This window comes from Stegodyphus dumicola, chromosome 9, assembly GCF_044657685.1.
Source record: "Stegodyphus dumicola isolate Sdum_Otavi_A_Nest chromosome 9, ASM4465768v1".
NCBI classification, from domain to species: domain Eukaryota; kingdom Metazoa; phylum Arthropoda; class Arachnida; order Araneae; family Eresidae; genus Stegodyphus; species Stegodyphus dumicola.
This window is the reverse complement of record NC_140776.1, coordinates 151,126,916-151,152,229: the sequence shown is the minus strand read 5'-3', so window position 1 is coordinate 151,152,229 and position 25,314 is coordinate 151,126,916. Positions and strand designations below refer to the sequence as shown.

General features: G+C 32.4%; 1 protein-coding gene across 2 annotated transcripts in view; it reads left to right on the top strand.

Moving 5' to 3' along the window:
* The first annotated feature begins 5,523 nt into the window (after nucleotides 1–5,523).
* Nucleotides 5,524–25,314, top strand: part of MED15 (mediator complex subunit 15) — a 196,389-nt gene continuing 176,598 nt past the window's right edge. Inside the window, exons 1-3 of one of the 2 annotated variants that reach the window (XM_035351292.2) lie at nucleotides 5,524–6,040; nucleotides 12,454–12,541; nucleotides 21,551–21,602. In XM_035351292.2, coding sequence (XP_035207183.1) covers nucleotides 5,967–6,040; nucleotides 12,454–12,541; nucleotides 21,551–21,602 — 214 coding nt within the window. In that variant the 5' untranslated portion in view covers nucleotides 5,524–5,966. The remainder of the gene's footprint in view (nucleotides 6,041–12,453; nucleotides 12,542–21,550; nucleotides 21,603–25,314) is intronic. The other variant, XM_035351291.2, reaches the window with a different exon arrangement.

Here is a 25,314-nt window from a genome sequence, read left to right as displayed (position 1 = left end):
ACAAATAAGACTTTTTAGTGTAATTTAATAATTTTTTTCTTTCCTCTACGTCTGTTTTTCAAGCTGTTATTTATACTTTTCAGCTTATAATATATCATAAGCTGAGCATATGAACTGACAATATATTCCCACATTTTTACTGCATGATAATGGCATGTAAGCCATTCATGATCAATTAGTTTCAGTTGGGATATAATTTTGGATTTCACATCTTTTTGGCTACATATTTTATCAAACAAAGTTACAAATTTTTCACCCATCTCACAAACAGTAAATGTAAACTGTTGTGAGGGGTAACACAATCCATTTTTCACTACATCAAATTCTTTAAAATACAAAAAGTAAGTGTGTTCACCCAAAGATTTATCAACAAGAAGAATATTCTTACATAAAGTGCAAGGAAATTGCTTCAATGCCCTTCCAGCAATATATCCAGCAACATAAGCTGCTGAATTTTGTGAAAATACATCATATGATGTACTTGCAATACAAGCACTAGTATCAGAATTTTCATTTGCTACCAATAAGGGATCATCAAAGTCAATTTCCATATCATTTACATCACTGCCATTTCCAGGCTCAGTGTTATCGATAACTGTCAGCAACTCTGTAGGTATCAAAACTGTATCGTTATCAGGTTCACAGTTTGATAGCTTACTTGTGCTTATGATATTCTGTGCCATTAGTATTCTCATCCTCTGTTGAAAATCATATGCAGTTGGATGGTCATTATTTCCACCTCTACGTCTAACAACAGAAAAAAATTTTTCCAAGGCATCTTGGGTGAAACGACACATTAATACAAATGGTACATCTTCCAACAGAACTGGAATTAACTGCTGAAAGTGTTAATTTCCAGCCAAATATACTTGGGAAAGATATTTTTTTTTCTGTTTGAAATTCAATGCCTTTGATGAAATCCATCTTTTCCTTCCAGGTTTTTAAGTGAATCGATGACTTGGTAACTCCTGCAAGAAAAGGATTAGAGTGCTTAAGTGTTCTACTGTTCAAACTGTCAAATAAAATATTTATGTTTGAACAGAAATCTGCTGTAAGACTAGCCGATGCGGGTAAGCCATTTAGTGCACTAAGGTAACACAGGCCTGAAGCCACAGAATGACTGAAGACCTGAGCTGCTAATTTTACACTCATAGCACTAAGGCAATCCACATTTACATGGCGGTCTGTTAATTTCGGAACACATCTGTGAGGCATTTTACGATCAAATTCCCACAAAGATACAATGTGGTTCCAACTAGCAATTTTGCCACCCTGAAATTTAACATCATACTTTCTAAAATTATTTCGCAAGCACTTCAAAAGGTGAGGCACATCAAAAAGTGTGAATACCTTTTTGTCTTGACATATAATATATGGTCTTTCTTCTGTGACTTTCATAAATTTTTTGTAACAAACTACATTGTTTGCACCACCATCACAAACAACAGCCACAGGTATCAAACCATAATCAAATAATTTTGATAGGGCTTCCATGACCAAAGTACACAACATAAAACCTGGAGTAGTGTGAGAAGAAAAAAAATAGCCAATGACCTGTTTCCACTTTTTACACAGCCCATGGACCATAAAAACAAGACCATGAGTTGCATATTCGGGAAACATTTTTAGTTCAGTGTAGGAACCATAATTTTCAAATCCAACAATGTAATCACTTTTCTTATCATAAGATAAGCTTTGCTTTAAAGTGATTTCATCGAAGGATAAGATGCAATACCTGTCATGGATTTTCAGTTTGCTAGCAACTAATTTTATGGCATTGAGCACAGCAACTGAAAATCCAGGTTCCATTTTTATACCAGATACAGCTTTCAATAATGTAGGCTTGCTGGGCAAATGCAAAAAAGCCTTCAGTGTATTATATGATTTTGGACTACTAAGATAGATCTGAAGGCACAAATTTTTATCCATCAGTGACCATCTTCGTCCGTATTTTGACACATTTGATGCTTTTATTTGTGATTTTATAAAAGTGAAAACTACAGAACTAACTAATGAGCTAATCAGCTGGAGTGCCTTTTTGACTCCAGCTTTGTTTGCTTTCCTTTTTGCTGAATGTTTTCGTTTTAAATATGCCAGCTTATGACTTAACTGCCTTATTTTTAAAGATTTTGGTGTTAAATTTTTGTTGCATTTTAATCTTTTTGGTGTCTCGGTGATATTATTTAGTTCTATGGAGTGCTGGTGTGAACCAAGTTCTAGAGAGCCAGAATCTGTTTGTGAAGTGCCAGAATCTGTTTCTGCCAAAGGACTTGAATTATCATCGATACTGATTGCATGCTGCTGCAATTTCGAGCACAACTTCATAGACAGCTGATGAACATTTACAACTCTGTCGTTCGTTTCTGGACAGCTCATCAGCTAGGAAGGAAAAAGAAAATTTATATATATATAACAAGACTAATGCATAATAATTCATAATATAATCATTATCAATTAATTATTTTATGAATATTTCATCTCTAAACAAATAAATATTTAACTAACCTTTAACACGGTTTGACATTTAGTTTTAAGAAAAGAAGTTTTGGTTAATCTTCGGATTATGGTAACTTGGCGATTTTTTGGCGACCAACCCTGCTAGTTGTTTTTTTTTTTTTTTTTTTTTTTGGATGCCATTTTGTTTTGACAAAGTAAAGGCATTTTTTTTTTACTACTCAACATTTTTTTCCAACAATTTGCTAACCGAATTACGCTTATGCTAGAACTTTTATGGAACAAAAGTGCTTAATCATCACGAAGATTAGGTGCGAAATTGGGAGAAAGTGCAGAATCGCCCACTGCTTGCAGCGTTAAGAATTGCACATACACGGTATCATCCATGTATACGTCGATCTATTTTGACTTAAAAAAACATCACAGAATTGCACAAAAATGGCATTGCGTACACTCTTGACTTTATCCATTTACACTGCTAAAGTCCTAGCTAGTAAACTTTATCGCCTTACCAAAATGTCGCCAAACTACCAGTTACCACATTCCAAAGATTAGCCGAAGTTTTAATTTTATTTTTAATTATCATTAATTTCATTTATCCTGAGTTTGTAAATCTGATTCAAAGCCTAAAATTATACTTTGCGTAAATATATTCTGCTACATCATATTCTAAGAACATTCTGCTATATCCATAAAGGATTTACTAAGGAAAATTTAATGGATTTTAAAAAAGGGTTACTTTACATTCTCTCATACCAAAATTGACTATGTAAGAAACAGCAGAAGAGTCCTTTCATAATAAATAAGTTATATTATTTATGTAAACAAATGAAATTTCTGTGGGAGATTAAACTAAATTATCCTTCAGAAAAAGATTTATCACTCTTTTTAAAGACAGCAGACTACTCTCTTTCTAAGATAACATAGTAAGTTGTTGATCAGTACAATATATAAGAGGTTAAATTTTTAAAAATTTTTGAAATATATAAACTTGAAATTAATGCATACCTGTTTCACCAAATTTTGTTGGTTTAGCACTCGAATGCAAAAAATGCTTCTTAGTTGTGGAATATGCATTGTCTTCAAAATGTGCGGAACAAAGACGACTTCGATATAAAAGAGAAGGTGGCTTCTTTAATATTTCCTTGTCACGTCCAATCAAGTAAATTCTACATGCTTCAAGCCATTGTGCTGATCTATAAAAGTTAAAACAACATGAAATTTACACCTACTTTACACAGGGAACACTAGTTTTAAGCATTCATTTAAAATGTAACTTATTACTGTGCAAAACAAACACATATTTTAGTTTTTCCAGAAATTTGACATGTAGATAACATTTAAGTACTAATTTATGTACAAAAAAATTAATATTTATGCATTTTACTCAAACTAATGTTAAATTTTTAAGCATTCTGCTTATGAAAAAATTCATTTTAGCTGATGCATATATTCAACTAATGCTTCTACGATTTTGTAATATTTACATAAATATTTTATTACTATTGTATATATAATTAGGCTAAACAGATAAGGCAACATTGAATATCACACAAAGTATGTTAATGAATATAACGTTTTCATTTGAAAAGGAATAATTTGTTTAAATAACAGAAAGTTAAAAAAATTTCTTCATCTGTCATACTGTACTTATTTTCATGCATTTTAAATACTTATAACTTAAAATAAAAATTAAATTTTTACCTCTCTGGATTTTTAGGAAACCGAAAGAATTTTCTTTCAGGAAAATACCAAGAATTGGCATTACACACCACACAACGCACATAAGCCTTTGGTGAAGGATCATTTAACCTAAATGAATTATTATTATAAAGATTTAAATCACATCAGTACAGAATATATAAAAATTGAATATAAAAATAAAATATGGATATTTAATAATTAATTTACAGAATACATTTAAGTTTCAAGGTTGAAATAAAATAAAAAAAGAGCCAATGAATATCATGACACCAGAATTATGCAGCTAATTTACTTTAATAATTTTATTTTTAAAACTGGAAAAATTATTAAAAAATTAATTTAAAAAATAATTAAAAATTGGGATAATATTGCAGTTCTTAGTAGCAAAAAAATGATATCTGTGAATAGTTTATTATCAAGATTCTTTGATTATAAATAATGCTCAATGTATAGAATTAGAAAATATCATGAACTAAAAAATTGATACCTGGTTAAACGAAAATAGAAGAAGTTGCAATATACATTACATATAACTGCAGGAAAGATCGGATATGAAGAACTGAAATAATTTTCATTAGCAATCATAGTAAATCATCCATGATTGCTTGATTTTATCCTCGCAATTATATACAAATATACTAATTTTGCGTAAGAAGCTTTGATAGAGATTTTTCGAAATACTTCTGATTTCTTTAACAGTAGGAATTATAATTTTTCAATAAAATGTTCCAATGAAACTTTTAACTTTTTTAATGCCAACTTAATTAATAATCGTTCATTACATGATATTTGATTACCATCCCATGTTATGGAATGGATTTGAACATAACTCTGGTAATTAAAAAATAATTCTACTATGAAAAGGTATAAGAATTAAATATTTTTACGTACCTTTCACACGCAGGATCACTAGAGCGTGATTCATTATTTTTTTCCGATTCCAAATGTTCAAAATTGCTGAAATCCTCGTGCTTAGCGTTCAATATGGCGCGCTATGACGACTTCTACGATGTTGTTGACAAACTCTCTGGCTCTAGCGCGCATGCGTGAATGAATTTCAGAGAACCTGAATTTACGCCTGTAAAGTTGTCAAAAAAGACACATTTTAGACTCAGTTTCTCTCCATGGCGTTGCTGTGCAGTCGAAGCTTGACTTCTTCTCACTATAGCTTCTTTGGTTAGAACTATATTAATCCTGCTCGTATGCCATTGGTCAGCAAAGATAATGTAACGATGACGTAGGTACACTTCCGGTGATGACGTACAACACACTTCCGGGTTCCGTTTTGCGGAATTGTAGCTCGTTCAATGATAAACATTTAGTGGTAAAGGCCTTCGGATCGAATACCACTTAACGAATGAGATCTCCGATTATATTATATTCGATTCTACTGAAAGCACCGAGTAACAATACGTTAGTAACGAGTTCTGCTTGATTGAGTAACGAATACATACTGGTACATAATTCCTCGTTACTTTTACAGCACTACTGTTAAGAGTTTGCGGGAACTCCAGTTTGGTCTCAAAATTTGCCATAATCGTGACGTTATTTCAGAGGCGTGTCTTTCAAAGCGTCGCACTTGAATTCGGTTTACCCAACAGCTAACAGGCAGTTGCCGCTGCTAACGTCGCACTTGAATTGCCCCCTAAGATCTAGTTCCCTTAAGATCAAGTCTAACAAAATTACAAAATTTACGGTTTTGAAACAGTCGAAGGTATATTGCAAAAGAAATTACTGCAGCTGATTTGCTTTCGGTATAAACATATAAGTATTTGATAGTGTAAATTGGCATCATACGGAAATTGCAAATGCAAAACATGGCTGATGGTCAAGAGGTTTCTTGGAGATCGCAAAGTTTCCGTCAAAATGTTAGGGGTAAAATGTAAGTTCGATTGTGCAAAAATTTTTACCGATATCCTGTGATCAATAAAAAATCGTATATATTTGCCACAGAATGCATATCTGCGGTAAAATAATATAAAAATATTTAATATAGGATTTGTTTTTATATATTGTTTATTTCTAATTGAATGTATAATTTTTCCTTAATGAAAATGTTTCTCTTTAATGCTTAATTATTTGCTAAGAAATTTTATTCTAAGAACTGCGTTTTTGTCGTATTCACAAAATTGTTTTTGTTGTTATTTTTTCTAATACGTGCTTTGGTATTAATATTTCTTAAGATAATTTATTATAACTTTAGTTCGAGCTGTATTTTATAGGATTGCTTTGAAAATAAGGATTTATCAAATTTTTTTCACTGCAAAAATCACCTTGCGTAGATTAGTTATTCATTGACATCCATAAAATTCTGCATGAAACATTTATTTCGATAGTGAAACTAGCTATGATTTACTATTCTCTTATGATAAATTAACTGTTCGTTCTTTCTAACATTTCCGTATATGCATTAACGCAAATCTCTATATTATTTTATGCTATTAAGTCATAAAGGTCATCATCCGATAATTTGTAAAGATTTAACAATTATACTTATCGCTGTCAAAATATTTTATTTTTCCAAAATTAAATCATCAGTTGGCAAATGGAATTGTTACTTTTTTTTTTAAACTCAAATAGACTACTGGGTCTTGAGATCATAATTGGATATGTCATTATTATTACTTGTTTTGTTTGTTGCTAGTGTAAAACTTTTTTTCAAAATGAAGTCTTGTAATTCCAGACTTATATCACTTTCCTGGAAGAAACAAGATTACAGTGCAAAGGATTTAAGGCACTTGGTAATACTTTTTTATTGGGGGGGGGGTACTTCTTGTAGTAAGCTTGTAGATAAAATTTTAATTGGATACTTATTTACACAAATTGCTTTGGAACTACTCTTATGTATGCTCTTGCTTGGCGACAAATTTCGTACTTTTCTGTTTCGCCAGCGCAAATCTCGCCAAGCAGACTTTATTGGTGACAGCACATAATATACACATAAAAAATATTAACATATGCTGAGGATAAGATATTTTTATTTTGATGGCATAAACATTTTAATATCATTTAAAATTTTGTAAGAAGACAATAAATTTATAAAAAGACATTAACCTTTTGAAGATGGGATGGCCATTATAGTGGTCATAGAGTCCTCTGTTTGAAAGGATGGGGATTGTCCACTTTAGTGGCCATGTCGTTATCCCCATTTTACAGGCTGAAAGAGTGGGGTGAAATGTCAAATTTGACGTCCCTGTGGTTTTAACCACTTATCTCTTTCAAAGGTCTTTGTGTTAAAAATCCGGTTTTCCCCAATTTTTCCCTTTTAGTTCTTGTAGCTACATAGCTACAGAATCCGTGATAACTGCGTTTGTAAATTGTAAACAGAGCATTGCGTTGCTTTAGAATATTTCATATTTTCATAAGTTTTTTAGGAATTATTTTGTCATTTTTCTAGCAATATGCTGAAACCGGAAAAAGGTCTGACTGAAGAAGAAATACGAAAACTTGTTCAAGAACTTGATGATGAAATATATACACATTCATATACAGTCAAAAGTTGTTAATTCGGACACCCATAATCCGGAACAATCTATAATCCGGACCTCAAAGTTTCAAGCTTACTTTTATAAAATTGCTCTAACAGTCTGCCAAAAATAATAAGCTGGATCCAATTCGAAGATTAAGGAACAACGCAATCTGCAACATTAACTGAAATAGATAATTAGATAATTTTAGCTTATATCGTTTGTTATACATTAAACGCGCATGCGTAAACGTATTATGCGCATGCGCACATGTATATTCGCAGCCGTAAAGGTCTTATGCGCACGCGTAAATGCCTATGCGCATGCTTGAACGCGATGTATGCGCAGAAAGTTTTTAGCTGTGAGGTCCAGATTATAGATCATTCCGGGTTATGGGTGTCCGAATTAACGACTGTATTATGTTAGATGGACACACTCCTGCATGTTTTTGATAAAGGCTATCTGACTGCTCTGAAGCATAGAGAATCAGTCATATATCCGAATGTTAACGTTTCAGAGCCCTATTTGGTCCTGCGTTCCTGTGGATGAAGCACTTGCCCACATAGGGCTCGGCTGCTCGAAGATTACCTGAAAAATGAGAATATGTGTCACATGGATTGACCATCCAGATCTCCTGACCTAAACCCTATAGAGCATATCTGGGATCATCATGGGAGAGCAATTTCATCTCATTATCTCCCTTCAAGAACCATCTTAGAGTTGAACACTGTCTCGCTGCGGCAGGATTATCGACTACCACATGAGACTCCTTAGTTACCTTTTCTCCAGTTGGCCATCCTGCTGCATGAGCTGTAAGAAGAAACCATATCCCATATTTGGCTAATTTTCAGTTTGATGTCACAATGTAGATTTTGGACATTATGAGCTTTATTGATAATCATGTGAACGTGAAATGACTTTTGAATAGTATGTCTCTTTCTTTGTTATAAATGTGAATTCATACCAAATTTCATTAAAATCTGTCCGTTAATTTGGTAAAAATATATTTCAGGTTCCCCTTGGCGTAAATTAGCGATTTTTTGGTGCCATACCAGTTTATGTTTAACGCCCTTCTCAGTATAAAATGGCATCCAAAACATAATGCAGTAAAATATAATTAAAACAAAAAATATAAATAATCTTAATAAACTGCATTTTAAATCAAACAAGGGTAAAAATATATTTACGGGTGCCCTTTGGCGGTACTTGGAGACCGAGTTTGTGCAGTTATTTGACTTGTTATTTTGCCTTTGTGTAGCGCCGATTTTTGAGCCAAAAATCATCGCTACACTAATCCAAAATAACAACTCAAACAATTGCACAAACTCGGTATCCATGTAGACATCAACCTATTTTTTAAAAAATTGCTGCTACGCAAATCCAAAATAACAAGTCAAAGAATTGCACAAACTAGGCATTGCGCACTCCCTTGACTTTGTCCATGTACACATCGATCTGTATTCACTTAAAAAGTCAAAGGAGCAGCCAGGAAAAGATATATAATCTCAACAAACTACATTTTAAATCAAACAATGAAATAACATAAAAAAGGAAATTCTTCTTAGTACTACACAAGGAAAATACCCACGTACCTTATTTACAAATTTCCGTGTCTTTAGTCAAATAACATTCCTTAAAAGCATCCAAAAACTTCCTAAAATTATCTGAACTAGAGTCTGTATACTGGCGTCGCCACATTAATTCGCAAAAATTATCCTTCATAGTGCCGGTATTAACTGACGTTCGACCATACGCATTTCCTTCCTACAAACAGGACGCTTATAATGGCTACTGAGTAAACCTTCCTTTACACTCCTGTCAATTAATGCTTTTTTCCGTTTCATTCCAAATCGTATAGAAACTTCAAATTAATCTTACCACATTCAGCCATTTTACTGTGTAAACCACAAAAGAGCAACGTACTTCTTATCCAAAATCCGACACACACAAGCCTTTCCTAATCTTTTCCTGCCATTCAAATTCACCGCAAACACAGCCAATTACATCATAATAGGGTTTCCATAGCATTCAGCTTAACATTAATGAAACAACTTAGCAATATCCAAGGGGCACCCTTAAATCTACGCTAAAACAAGGAAATAATAGAATAGAAATACATGTTATCTAATCTATGCTGTAAAAAAAGGAAATATCAACTTGCCTTATTTAGATATTTCTATTTCTTCGATATATGTGACACATAGAATTCCTTAACAGCATCCAGAAACTATTTAAAATTATCTAAACTAGAATCTGTATACTGCCGTCGCCACATTAATTCACAAAAGTAAAAATGAAAAATATCCTCCGTACTGCAGGACTTCAGTAGCATTTCTTTTGAAAATCCCTTTTTATTACACCCCAGATAACTTCCATAGTGTTGACATGAGCTCCTGTTTCAAAATCCTTAAATCTCACTGTTTAATTTACCGAGAGGTGAACGAAGCCATTTAAATCTTCATTTACACATCATCCAATCAATATTTTCTTTTCCAACCATTCCAAAGTGTACAGAAATTTCAGGTTGATCGTACTACCAGCAGGCATTTATGGTGTAAAGCACAAAATAAGTAACGCACTTCCTAATCAACATCCATACCTAACTCCCTTGCAAATATTTTCCCATCAGTCAAAATCACTGCTATCACTCATTACAACCAATCATGTCATAACAGGTTTCCATAACATTCGACTACTCAGGTTACCATAACATCCAACTATTCAGGTTACCATAAATGAAACAACAACTTGGCGATAATCCAAGATATCCTAAAATATAGACTAACTGTTAATTTTTCAGAAGTTTGACATAATGGGCAAATTTTCTTAATTTTATATGCAAGTGTATTTACATCTAACAAACTTGTCTAGTCCAGTACTGTGGCTTCCAGAGGTGCACAATAAGAATACATAAGTAAGAAGCCAAAGAACCTTTCCACACCTGACCATTATCTAACGAATAGTGCACTATAATAAAACAAAAATGATCGAGGTATGTTGTATTAGATGTGTTGAATCAATTGATATGGCTCAATTTTTTGATTTCTTAATTTCATTGTTAAAAATGTTAAACAGTTAATGATTTTTTCACTAATCATTTCAAAAAATTCATCATTGTTGATGATAAATAAGTTATGAATTTCCTTTTATGCTGTATTTTTTATATATGAGCTATTAAATGTTAATTAACCTTGGCTAGAAAATCCAGTGCTCCAGTTAGTTTTCTTTGGTAATCAAAACATTATTTATCACCACAAAATGTAAGCAAGTGTTTCCCTAAAAATTTTATAGTTTCAGTCATTTTTGGTAACTCCAAATTAAGAGTTATCTTCATCTGTTTCAGTATGATTGTATGTAAAATTTCTTGGTACAAATGTTGTTATGGAATTCTTGTGTATCATTTAACTCTTACTTTTTCCCAGTCTCCGTAGCATTCATTAAAGTATGTCTTATTGGCAGAAAAAAGGTTTGCATTTATAGTAATAAAATAATTTATTATTACTAATGTACAATAATTATTCTTTATCTTGCTAAAACTGCTTATGTACAGTAAAATATGTGTTTCTGTAATGGTCTTATAATTTCCTTTACAGTTTTGATTACTGTTATTTTTCAATGGATTTATTAAACATACATTTGACAGGGGACTATTTTTAGATATGAAATCTAACATAACGGAAGTAAAATGTTTTAGCCACTTAAAGTACTTTCTGATTATCTGCACCTCCACTGAAATGCTTTAAAAGTAATCTTGAGACAATGTTGTATATAGCCAAAATATTTCTATGGCAGCCATCAGTATTGGTAGAAAACATTTATCTGACATACCCAGGTGTGTGTGGATTTGCACTTCTGAAATTCAGACATCATTTTTGTGGTTGTTTCTTTTGGTTAATTGTTGCCAGCATGAATATTGGTGATCAACAAAGTTTATCAAATGCCAGTGTAATTGAAATTTTTATCATTGTGAATGTATGATATGGAATGGCATCATTTATGGATTGGGAACTTCTCGAAAAAGAAGTCTGAATAACCAGTAAGACCTTTCTTTTTGCATTGATTTTATTTGTCTTTCTTGTATTATAATACAGTGTTTTGCCGCAGAATCACGAAAGCGAGAGGAATGCTCTGAATCTATTCTTAAAGCAATCACCATAAAATTTCTTAGTAAATAATCTATTGCAGTTATAAGTCATGTTTTTTTTTTTTTTTTTTTCCTTTTGTAAAAAGCCAAATTCCACCAAGATGGTTGGACTGATACAAGAGTATTATAATTTTGCTTTATAAGGCTCTTTCATTTATTGTTGACACCTTTTTACTTATGTATTTATTTATTAACATTTTGTTACATACAGAATTTTAAGTAAGTGATACACACATAATGAATTCAACATTCTTCATGCCACTCGTGCAGTGTGAGCTTTCTTTCCATTTCTTTCCAGATGAGGGTTTTTTTCATCTCCTGGTCAAGTTCAAAATCTGGATGTGCATTCATTGCTGTGAGCAAACCAATCCTGCATTTCTTCTGACTAGTATTCTATTAAGTATCATGCAGCTTAATGTAATCAGTCCTACCTGCATAATATTGAATACAGAATAACAGAATATTTCCTGTTCGTAATACTCAGAAAACATGATTTGTATATTTTCTCATTTCACTGAAAATGTACTTAATTTAGATTCAAAATAAAATTTGCATTTTTCATGTATCTGCTGTGTAGAAAGAATATTAAATCCTTCTCATTTTTTCATTATATTTAATGTATGCAATTAAGTCATTTAAGCCTGTAGATATTTCCTGGGATCTCACATTTTGTTTATCCAATAGTGAAGAAGCTATTAGACTGTCTGGAAATCCAACAACCAAGAGTGTTGCTGAAATGGAGACTCATGTTTTTCAGAAAGCTAAGACTAAGGTTTGTTTTCATTTAGAAATATTAGAATTCTAACTTATCACAAATTTAAAAAAAAAAATTAAAGTAATAAATAGTGACCAAGTCTAACATTAAATTTTTGCTTCTAAAAAGACATTAGGAATCATTTTCAAGGGATGACTAATTTTTCAGTGAACTCGTATAAAAAAATTTTCATGTATAAGAATATGCATTTATTTATATATTCATGTAAACAAAGCTACATTTATTCATGTACAGTCATCTCTTTTTCTGGAACACCATCATGATGCTCTGAACTCCTAAATTATAACCTAAATTTATTGTGACTACATTTCCTCTAAAATCATTGGCTTTAATATCTGATGTCTTCTAATCCATGTAACTAGCTCATAGTGCTTTGCCAACACAGTTGTCACTAATTTTATCCCTTGAATTCTTCACCCAATTCTTTTTATTTTTTTGCAGACAGAAAGCTTTTACAATGATTTCTGTCCATTCTATTTCCATTTCAGTCCTTTATTTCCATGTGTAAATGGTCCTTGCATGGCTTATTTATTGCAGTATCAAGAGGCTGGAATTATTTAGCCGATCCTAGAATAATCTTTATTTGGTGTATTGTGTCTGCAAGGAAGTGCTTTATGTCTTTAGTATGATGAATGCTGGTTGAATCCTGAACTAACAGATTTTTTATCCACTTCACAAAACAAGTGGCATTATTAAAGCAAGCCACTTCTTTTGTATGTCTGATTTTAGTTATAAATGCCTAAAATATAGTCAGTCCTATTTTTCTTGTCCTTAATTGATAGAGGCAGGGCACCTTCCAGATGAATTCATGAAATACAGGTTAAAAATATTTTTGTAATCAATGGAGGCAATGCAGATTGATAAAGAATACTTTTGATTGATTGTTTCGTAACATTCTTGACTTACAAACATTGGAGTTTCACCTATAGCAGTTATTTTGGGGATTTTGTATTTTAAAAAAGTCTGCCGTAGAATCTTGAATGTAAATATATGTTTAGTAGCATCAGTAACTTCCAGCTAGAACAGTGTTGCTGATCATCTTAGAGACAATTCCTGTCACTGAAGGAAGCCATCTGTCCAGCACTATGATGCTTTGAATTTCTATGCTGGTCTATATGTGATACCTTTGTAAGGGTACATGTTTGAGTATCAAACCTTGAAATTACCAAATCTCTTCTGTAAATAATCTATTCCCAGATGAAGTCCTCTAGCACAGGAAATAATGTTTGCTGACCTTATCTGTTGTTGTGCTTCTTGAGCGTTTTCCTCATCCACCTGTTGATTGAGCTACTGTACTCTGATCACACATTCAGACCATTTGGAGATTCAAATTCTCTTTGCAGGAAGACCGACAAGTCCTTCGTGAGTTCTGTCTTCTGCTCAGCAGAATAGCATTTTCGTTTTTAATTCATCTTGTCTGAGGATGAAAATGTTGTTTCCTTCAAATTTATTTTTAAATCAAGTGTTAATTGATGGGACAGAAAAGGCAACAAAAAATATTAAGAATAATAGACCACATAGAAGTAACAAAAGTTGCTAATATGAAATTCAGAACATGTTTATTTCACAGGAATGCATTAAGTATACATTCAATGTGTCGTGTGTCATGAATTCAATGTCACATGACACATTAAATTATGAAGATTCTAATTAGTCACAACTATGCCTGTTCATTATCGAGTGTGCATATATACGAGGGTTGGAACTTTAATAGTGGCAACTATTTATTTACAAGGAATACAAAAGTGATTCATGTCACCATGTTTTACAGTCCTTCAATATAGTCGCCAGCATTGTGTACAACCCGTTTCCAACGATGTGGAAGTCGCAGAATACCTGTAGCAGCGCCTGTTTTGTTGATAGTTTGAATGGACCGGTCTACTGCCGCAAGAATCTCAGGAACAGTTTGGAAGCGAGTGCCACAAAGTGGTTCCTTCATCTTACAAATTAAGTCATAGTCACAAGGGCTTAGATCTGGGGAGTATGGTGGATGGTAAAGCACTTCTCAGCCCCTGCACTGCATGCGGCCGAGCATTGTCATGCAAAATGAGAGTAGCGTTCTGCAGAAAGTGTCGCCGTTTTTTTCTCAAAGCTGGTCGGAGATTGTGCTCCGAAAATGAGCAGTAATACTGCGCAGTGACGGTCTGCTGTGGGGGAACGGTATGCGTTAGGATGACACCATCACAGTTGTACACGAGAATCACCATAACTTTCACATTGCTGGGGTTCTGACGAAATTTCGAACGTCGTGGTGACCCGTGATGACGCCATTCGTTTGATTAGCGTTTCAGTTCTGGCTGATACTATCGGGCCCAAGTCTCATCCAGCGTAATGATACGGCGTAAAAAAGCATCTCCTTCGCGCTCATAGTGCTCCAGGTGGGTTCGGATAGCATCGTATCGTAGCCATTTCTGCATTTCCATCAATTGATGTGGAACCCATCGTGAAGCAAATTTTCTCATGGACAGGCGCTCCTTCAGAATGTGCAGCACAGTCGTATGTGCTAATCCTGTTTGTCCGGCCAGCTGACGAATCGTTTGGCGGCGATCACTCTCCATTAGTGCGGCAACAGCTTGCACGTCTGCATCGCTGACACTCGGACGACCTGGCCTAAGCATGTCTGACACGTTTTGGCGTCCTTCATTGAATGCTTTCACCCATCTTGCTACGGTTCTGTAAGGCAATGCGGATTCCCCGCAAGCCTCTTGAAGCCCTTGATGACACTGTCGTGCTGTACGACCTCTGGCACATTAAATTTTTATCCAACATCGTTGTTCTTGTTTTGAAAACATCCTGACAACAATTACTTTAGACCGCGAGCTAATACAAGGATCCGTTCTTCGCGTCACTCCACACGCGCGTGACGTAGGCAGGACGAGTCTTTTTGCTGAGAGGTAAGGTAGGTATGTAGTTGACATGTGGTATACGTGACATTCTTTGGTTTTGTTACGTAGCGTTTTTTCAGCTGTGTTGCCACTATTAAAGTTCCAACCCTCGTATTATGCCTTCACTCCTGTTGATCATTTAGCAATAAGCTTGTCACCTATCTGGCTGATGATCTTAACTGGGGATAGGGTTTATAGTATAGTACAAGCACAATAAAATTAAAAAAAAAAAAAAAAAAAACTTACTAGGAATAGGTCTTATTTTGGGAGAATCGTAGTGATTAAAGTTTTCTCCAGATTGATCATGCTGCTATGAAAAACCTTTGTAGAAATAACATTTCCTGTTTATTTAAATCATATTAATGAGATCTGAAGTAGTTTTTTGATATCATAAGGTTATTTAAAAAATTATGCAATTAATATGTTCTCTTAGAAAATGAAAAATACATTATTACTTTTGTTCATGTCTATAAATAAAAGCATGGTAAAATTTCTCATTTTTAAATTAATGTATAAAAACATTCTACAGATGTTACTGAATGATGGTAGTGTATTCTTTGTTTTTAGTTTGAGGGAAAAAATATTTTAGATGCAACTAAAAAAGCTTTAAGAAATATATAAATTGCTAAAAAATAAATCTTGGCCTTTTTAATAATTTCTGAAATCTTAGGTATGAGAAGAATGCTGAAATTGCAACTATGTCAGTTATTTTGATAATTTCTGTATTAGGTATTAGTTTTCCATATTTCAATGTTTACCAATTTGCATATTTTGTATATATGTATTTGAATTTCTTACTTTTTGAATTTTCGTTTGGTAAATATTAAATGCATTAGAGTTATGTTCATTATATATGATTCAGGTTTCAAAATTTAAAACTCTCTTCCTTGTCTCTTCTTAGTTTTCATATTATAGGCCCTATAGCATCACTTTTCTTTAAAATCTACAAGTTACCCTTGTTTTTCAGAGCAAGGGAATTCAGAGCATTCTTGTGAAACCTTTCATAAGCTAAAATGATATAAAGTGAGGAAATAATAACAAGGGAATTCGGAACATTCTTGTGAAACCTTTCATAAGCTGAAATGATGTAAAGCAAGGAAATAATTGTCATTAGTTTAGATGGCAGAAATCATGTGTGCTACCAGGCCTTTATTAAAACATATGAAATCATAGAAACTGTTATTAAAATTAAAAATAACATTAGAACATGATTTGTATTAATGAAAATAACTTAATAAGAAATAATATGCAGTATAGTTTTTGCCATCCAAACTGAAAAAAGAATAAGTATACTGGAACACAGCACTAATGATATTTGTATTGAGTCATCATAAAGACTCATAATGAGTCATCAAGACTCAAAGCTTGCCATGTTGGAAGAAGGAGAGAAATATCAACCATTAATATCTTAACGTCATTTAACATATTAAACCATATAAATGTATTAAATATTTTTACAGCAAAAAACTGTTATTTTGGCAATCCCAAATTTCACAAGCTGAAAGAACAGGAACGATGTACAAAGTAAAATTTTTTCCTCAGTCACCATTTGGCAGTTTAGTTTTTGAGGTTGTGCATTTCATTTAGCAACAGATTGCACCAAATTATCCTAGTGCCATTTTCTGCATCTCACCAAGGACACCATAAAAAGGAAATATCAATTATACATTTATGGGTAAATAAAATTTTGAACCATACTTTTATTTTCACATTTTTTTATAAAATGGAAAATTTTATTTATTTAATGTTAGCCCAAAAAGCTGCTAATTTCTTATTTCTTGAAAGCAGAATTTGATAATGTGGGAAGTAACTGTATCAAAAAATTGCTGTTTGCATACTTTCATATTTTCTTAAGAGGAAATTACATTGCACGAAAGAAAAAATTAGACAATTCTATATCTTCCGTTCTACTGGGCTGATTGACGAAATTCAACTTGTGTTTTTCATTTCTTGAAAGTTCAACTTAGGATATATAGTAGATTTATATATAGCATTATGGTACTACTCTTATATATGCCCTCAGTCGGCGACTGATTTCTCGCCCAACATTTTTGGTGAGTAATTCCATGACACCACATTACCATCTAAATTTTTTGTCTACATTTCGAAGCCTAATATGTCTGCAAAAGCGTGGTTTCACATGTGCAAAAACCGCATTTTTAACACACAATTTACGGCAAAAATCCGATAGCTAAAGCGTAAAGTTTCTAACCAAAAATATTTGACGAGAATCCATGTACAGAGCGATCTATTTCAACTTTAAAAAACATCAGAGAATTGCACAATCTATGCAGTGAAGGAATCTAGGAATTACACACACCTCTCTAAAATAAACTAACATAACATCAATAAATTTCAAACAATACAATGTACACAGCATTCTATTTTAACTTAAAAAAATCAGCAAATTGCACAATCTAGGCACCGCACACAAATCAACAAAATAAATTAAAATAACCAAAATAAATTACAAACAATTCAGAAAACAACAACAATGATAGAAATTCATAGGAAAAAAAAAGGACATAACATTCTACAAAATAAGAACAACAATAAAATAAAATGCACTTACCATTGTGAACACTTCTTCAAACAGCAGAAATATCAATTTCAAACACCAGCAAAACAACAATTCAAAACAAAAAAAAAAAAAAAAAAAAAAAACACAAACACTTTCATCAAATATTTTACAAAGAAATTTTCAATTTATCCCACTCAATAGATCTTACAATTTCCATAAATTTGTTGAAAGGATCTTCTCCATCTTAGAACAGTAATGAAAAAACATAGAAACCACCAAATAAAACTCAAAATCGCATTTCCGATTATAAGTAGGCAATTTAGCTTTAACATTCCACCACATACTCTCTATCGTATATATATATATGACAGCCACATTCACTATCCACAAAATTAATACTATGTTTCACAAATCCTTTATCCTTGTAGCATTTCCAGCCATCTGAAAAAATAGTTGTACCAGGCACGGAACTGAAATTTTGCCACCACGGCTTTCACTGCAACATAAAACATTTCAAAATGCCCACCAACCAGCAAATAAACCCACTATAGCAAAATTAAGTTTCCACATCAAAACGGTTGCCATACAAACAACATCGCTCCAAAAACCATCACAGAACACACAATCCTGCCAAAAATCAGCGCAGAACATATATCGCCACATTTGGCGACCTGAGGGCGTATATAAGAGTTGTACCAGCATTGTTCTACTATAGGTATTTTGACACAAAATTTAACTTTTTCTGAAATGACATGCCATTTTTATCCCGTATTTTGATTCTACAGCTCAAATTATGCCAAACTGCCAAGTTTTATAAAAATCAAACGTGTAGTTTTTAAAAAATTAGCTCTCAAGATTTTAGCATATTAATGTTAATTGAATTTGATATATATTTATTAATACCTCTTTTTTTTTATTAAACTTACATGCTTCTTCCTTTCATATTTCAAAATTTAGGTTTATTCAAAATAAAATTCACCAATTATTTATTTTTAAATAATTTTAAATAAAAAATAATTATAACCTATAACATTTTTGACTTCACAAACATCTTTTGGAAATTTGTAAGGTGTACACCTAGAAAGTCTTGCATTCCAATTGAAAATATTGTGTTGTATGTGACAAGTAATGCATTAAATGCATTAGCTTTGATTACAGCTTTTTTTTTTTTTTTTTTACTCTGACAAGTGTTGATAAAAGTCTAGTCATAATTATGAGAATATCGTGCTACTGCTGTGGCTGAGTTTAGACTATTGACTATACATGACTGCCTGGGTGCTCATTTGTTTCGTTTGCGTGATTCTGGATAAGTCATGGATGCTGATCATCTGGACGTTAAGAGTTGGGACTGTATTGTAAAGAAGTATTGGAGAGTTCGTTGCCTAATGACCTGATGGTCAACAGCCAGGCATTTCATAAATAATTCTGAGAATACAGTTATACCTTGAGAGAATCTGTCCATTATTACCTTCATGCAGTCCAAAAAAACATTAAGATTATATTATCATCATGAGAAAAAAGAGGCATATCAGAAAATTTCGACACTGATGGAAGGTTTTTAAGTATTTAGAATGCTACGTGTATGCAGAGCTATGAGAAATTTATAGTTACATATTATTCCATCAACTTTGAACGTTTGCTTCCATCGAGCCATGAAAGATGGAGGAGATCCCACCAAAGTCACATGAATCATTTTTCCAGAATTCTGCGCCACACTTCTATCTTGAATTCTTACAATAAAACATTCATCAGTTTGTCTGCACAGTCCACCAAACAGCCTCTGTTGTGGAAGTATTTGTGTTTTATAGAAAGGTTTTTGTAAATTTCTACTGTTTCATTAGGCCCTTTGATTTTAATGAAAGCTCTGTTTACAAATTTCCAGGAGATTATTGTTATGATACATTACTGTTTTGTCTGTAAATGAAGGGGAGTGCAGTCACAAATGCGATTCAACCACTCTCAAACTCATCCCCCCCCTAAATTTCAAAGGGGGGAATATAACATTAACAGCTAATTCATATCCTTAATTATAAAACAAAAGCTTGTTGAGAATCCATTAGCATTACATCAAATGAAAACGCGGGTGTTATAAGTGTGTTGTGACATCATGCTTATCCATAAATGGGGCTAAATCACACTGCTTGGCAACAGTTACGTGGTCAGGCGGATAATACGTTAAGTACTGCAAGTTCTTATGTGAAGACTCTGTATTCACCCATAATCATCTAGGAGAAAAAGAGTGATTGTTGACTCGTCACTGTGCAGAGTAGACTTCCTCTATCTCAGTATCAGGGCTCTATCTCAGTATCAGAAACTCATTGGCATTGCCATAGCCAATGAGTTTCATCAGATTTATATATGAAAGCTTTGTTGCAGTGTCTGAGCTGGTGGAATTTCACATGCAAAATTTTTAGTTTGCATATGAATATTTTTTATATATGGATATGTTTAAGTGTTCTTTTGCTATTTAGGACTTGCATTTGACCTAAGTATAATATCATTTTGGAGTGCTTTGATGTTGTTATAGCTACTAGTTGAGATGTAATGTAAAAAACCATGTCTCCAGAATTGTATAGTTTTAGTATTGTGCTCCTCTGTATACACTGGAAAGAGAACAATTCAATAATGAAGCGAAAAATGAGCTTTGTGGAGCTCTGCATCACACATTACATTTAGAAATGTGTCATCTTTTGTATTAGTCATGGCATATAAAGTATGTGATTCACATAAGCAAATTCATTATTAAATAAAGGTCATCGACAATGCTTTGATTAGTAGTATATTATTGAATAAATCTTTAATAAAATGGCCATAACAGCGGCTGAGTCATAAAGACCATTGAATACTGAGAGTTTGAGCCAGGTTTTGTCCTAGGTGAATGAGCTGGCTGCATGTTTGATTTTCATGGTTTTTCTCCATGTGTAATATATGAATAAATTTCCCTTAAAAAGACCTCTTATCCCAGCCCTTGTGAGCTTTGCCATTCAAATAACCTAGCCTAACCTAACCATAAATAAAAGCAAATATAAATCTTTAATTTAAGCAATATGTTGAGTAATAATATGAATATATAGGTCACTGTTGTTCACTACTTAAAATTTGGACAAAATGTAAATTTATTAATGCATTTTACAATGCATTCAGTACACAGTTCAGTATACAAATTATAAATTCATAAATACTGTTATTATTTGAATTTCTTTTCATAATATCTGCCTAATGTTTACAAGTGGATGAGAATCTTTTAACCATATTTTTGAATGTGTATAATATAGATTTGTAAGTATCCTAATAATTCAGAAATACCTTTCTTAATATATATCAAGCAAGGTAGTTATTACAATACTGAATGACCAATTTGGTGTAGATAACATTTTGCGCAATATGCTGCAAAATAAGTAAATTAGAAATTGTAGTAAGCTCGCCTAAAAGTTCTTTCTTAATATATATATATATATATATATATATATATATATATTAAGAAAGAACTTTATATATATATATATATATAGTTAAAGATATTTGTTATTGTATTATTATATTTTTTTTTTGTATCATCTAGAATCTTTTTTTATGTTTGTGTGTATTTTTTCCATGTAGGAAGAATATTTGGGTTTTGTTGCTAGGCTAATAATACATGTTAGAGAAACGAGTAAGTTACATATATCTTTATAACTGTAGTTTAATTTCTATGTAATCTTCATATTATAATTTTAGCTCATTGATTGAGAGAACGGATTTACAGGAGCTATTTTTCCAGTTATAAGGGTGATGTTCTAGTTTGTTTTATGTGGTATGTTACTGGTAATACATGATTAAATATGAAAGCTTTTTGTAGCTTGTAATAGTAGAGAGAATGACGCCATGGTATCTGGATTTCTTCACAGGTCCAAGTGATTGGCACTACAATAATAAGCTGAAAAATTATTCAAATATGAATTAATTTATGTTTTATTACTCAACCACAATCATTTTTTTAGTAAACATTTATTGCTTGGTTTTCATTAATTCCAGAAATTTGTACTAAAAGTAATATAGCTGAATTGATTGAAGAATTAATTACATCAGTTTATTCTCATAAGTACTAAGATCACAAAACTGAATGTATTGTTTTATGACATTGAAATTTATTATTGCAATTAATGTGCTGAATTTGATTCACATTTCTGGTATTGAGCTTCATAGATTAAACCTGTGTAGGAAACACCACATTATGGACATCAGTAATTCTCTTCTGTTTCGTTTTAATCTGAATGACAACTTTTGCTACTCTTACTTTGCTGTAACAAATTTTCCATAGTTAATTAACCTCTTCTTCGTCCGTAACGCATCTGGCGCATTCAAGTGAAACTTCTGCAGGGTGGCCGTAATGCGCCTCAAGCGTTCTCAAGCATGTTCAAGTGGACCGCCTGGATCAGATGTTATCAAATTATCCTGCTGTTAGAAATAAGCAGGATATTATTATTTTCCCATTATGCTTTATTTCCTTATAATTTTACTTAATATTCATTGACATTCATCCACTACGAACGTCATGTATGGAAAGTTATGATGTACAGAGAAAACAACATTACACGCTACAAAAAACAGACGGCCGCTAGGGGAGGAATTTTCGCGGACAGGAGAGGACGGCGAAAGGGTTAACTACCACCTAAAATTTCTTTCAGCAGACCTAATACTCAGAAGTTTATTAGAATAGCATCTGGAGCTTAAGAATATTTAAAAATTAAGTGCACCTTATTATCATATCTCTCCATTTAAAGTTTGGCTTGCTGCACTTTTAGTTTCAAAGCTAGCTGTTGGACAAATTAGATTATATTTCTGACCTGTTGTAATCACATTTAATTTATCTTAAAACTAAGCAGTCGATTTCATTTATGATATTCCTAGAATAACTAGAGTTGTTACTAGACAGATTAAGAGAATCATTAGCTTAATTTCATTTTCTTAAAAAACTGGAGGGTAAAGAAAAAGTAAAACAAGACTTTTCTGATTTGTTCAATAGTTTATAATAAAGCAGCAAATGAATTGTTTATTATCAAAAGGATATGCAAAGAGATTTAAAGTTTTGAATTTATTGTGGAAATTAAGACAAACCATTTCAGATTATTCTGAGGTAAAATGGTTTCAAACTGCTATAGCTCTGATAATTGATGGTAATTATTAGTAATACTGAAAAATATAATCTTAATACCAGTAAATAACAGCTGTAAATAATCATAGTTTTATTAAAGTAACTGTAATAACATCTAAAATAAATAAAAAAAAAGCTTTATTAAAATTTTTGTTGAATTAGAAGCTAAGTTGTAAAACACTGCAAGTACTTCATAATAATAAAGACTGACTTTGACTTGCCCAACCAATGGCCAAATGGATAAATCTGTAGAGACATTAGGTATATTTTTTGAAGCAGGAAAGATGAAAAGTAGCAAACACCTTCACTGGGAATCGAACCACGGACCTCTGGAATACCAACTAGCGTGCAGAACCATTACACCACGAAGGTATGCTAAGAAGGTGGGAGAAATACCTTATGTACTCCTCCTTTTAAAGGGCGACTGGGGTTTTCAGGGGACCCAATAGCCAAATCCTGGGTGTGGAGAAACCTCATCCAACACCATTTTAGTTTGGGTGCTACTGTAGAGACATTAGGTATATTTTTTAAAGGAGGAAATATGAAAATTAGCAAACACCTTTGCCGGGAATCGAACCACGGACCTCTGTAATACCAGCCCAGCATGCGGAACCACTAAACCACGAAGGCATGCTAAGAAGATGGGAGAAATACCTTAGAAATCCACTAATCATTGGTATTTGACCAAAGCTCAAATTCTGGTGAGTGGGTGAGCTGAATTAGTGCTTTCTTGTTTTTGTAATGTGAATGCAATCCAATTTCCTATGGAAAGTCCTCCATTGAGGTCCTCGCCTACTTTTCTTAATGAAATAACCAAACCAAATCAACAATTTGTTGTATTATTAATTATGTAAATTATTTAATATTTAAAATGAGACAGAAAATTCAGTATCACTTATTTTATATAATTTTCATTTTGTTATTATTGTTTAATGCTTATATTATTACATAAAATTTATATAGGGCACCAAACAAATAAATAAATCGGTGCAATGTGCTGAACATAATAGCATCTTAACATAAATCAGTTTATAAGTTTTATGCATCTTATTTACATCAAATTTAATATTGCAAGAAACAGAAAAGGTAAATAAAGCCTCACTATTAGGAATTGTACTTGCATATAAAACTGCACTCGTAATACAACTACTAACCTAAGTTTTGAATCTCGGTGAATAGGGTGGCTGCATGAGTGAGTCCATAGTTTTTGCATGTATATATAACATAAAAATAAACCATTTGTCCTGAAAAAGTCTTCCATGAAGATATCGGTTCCTTAGGTAAATAGCCCCCTTGAATTAAACAACCAAATAAACATAATAAAGAGATTATCACTTTCTATTTACTTTTAAAAATCATGTTTTTGGACACTGAATGGTTACAAGTTTAGATCTTTTAAAAATAAATCTTGAATTTAATTAGTTCAATTCTATTAAAATTTAAAAGTTGATATTAAGAGTATTTTAACACTGCCAGTAACTGTAGTCTGTTACTTCAAAATATGAATTTCATGATGGATGACAGCTCTCCTTATGATTGCAAATGGGAGAGGGTGGCAACAGCCTTGAAGTGACTGTTTTAAAGAAAAGACTGTTGTGATAATACAAGCTTCAGCAAATTTTAAATAATAATACATAATATTCGCATTTGGTCAGGAAAAGTTATCAAATATGACAATTTGTCTATAAATGCCTATCCTGTCTGTCTATTCTGCGAATTAAGTAATGAAGTAGAATTTGAATATATATTACCTCTTCTTATCTAATCATAGTTGTGCTTAGCAATAATTTTTTCCAACATTATAAATTTTCATATAATGTAGAATTTGTACTAAATATGGAAGTATTTGTAACAAGCACTTCTTATATTAGTGATTACATTAACATAAAATAATTTTTTGTCTAATATAAAAGTAACCCCCCCCCCCGCCAAAAAAAATATTGAACTTAATGTTCATTTCTCAGAGAATGTACTTCAGGTAAAACACATACTATGTGATTAATTCATTTTGCAAAACAAAGTACTGCATGTTTATAGAATATATAACAGGAACAAAAAAAATTTAATGCACCATTCTGTAAATTTCAAGGTATTTTCTGAAAAAGAAGTTATGCACATTTTTTATTATTTCAAGATTGTGGTGCTATTGAAAATATGCTGAAGGAAAATTTTAAATTAGATTGTAAGATATTTTTTTTAGTGTTCTGGAAGCCCCCCCCCCTGCCCGGAT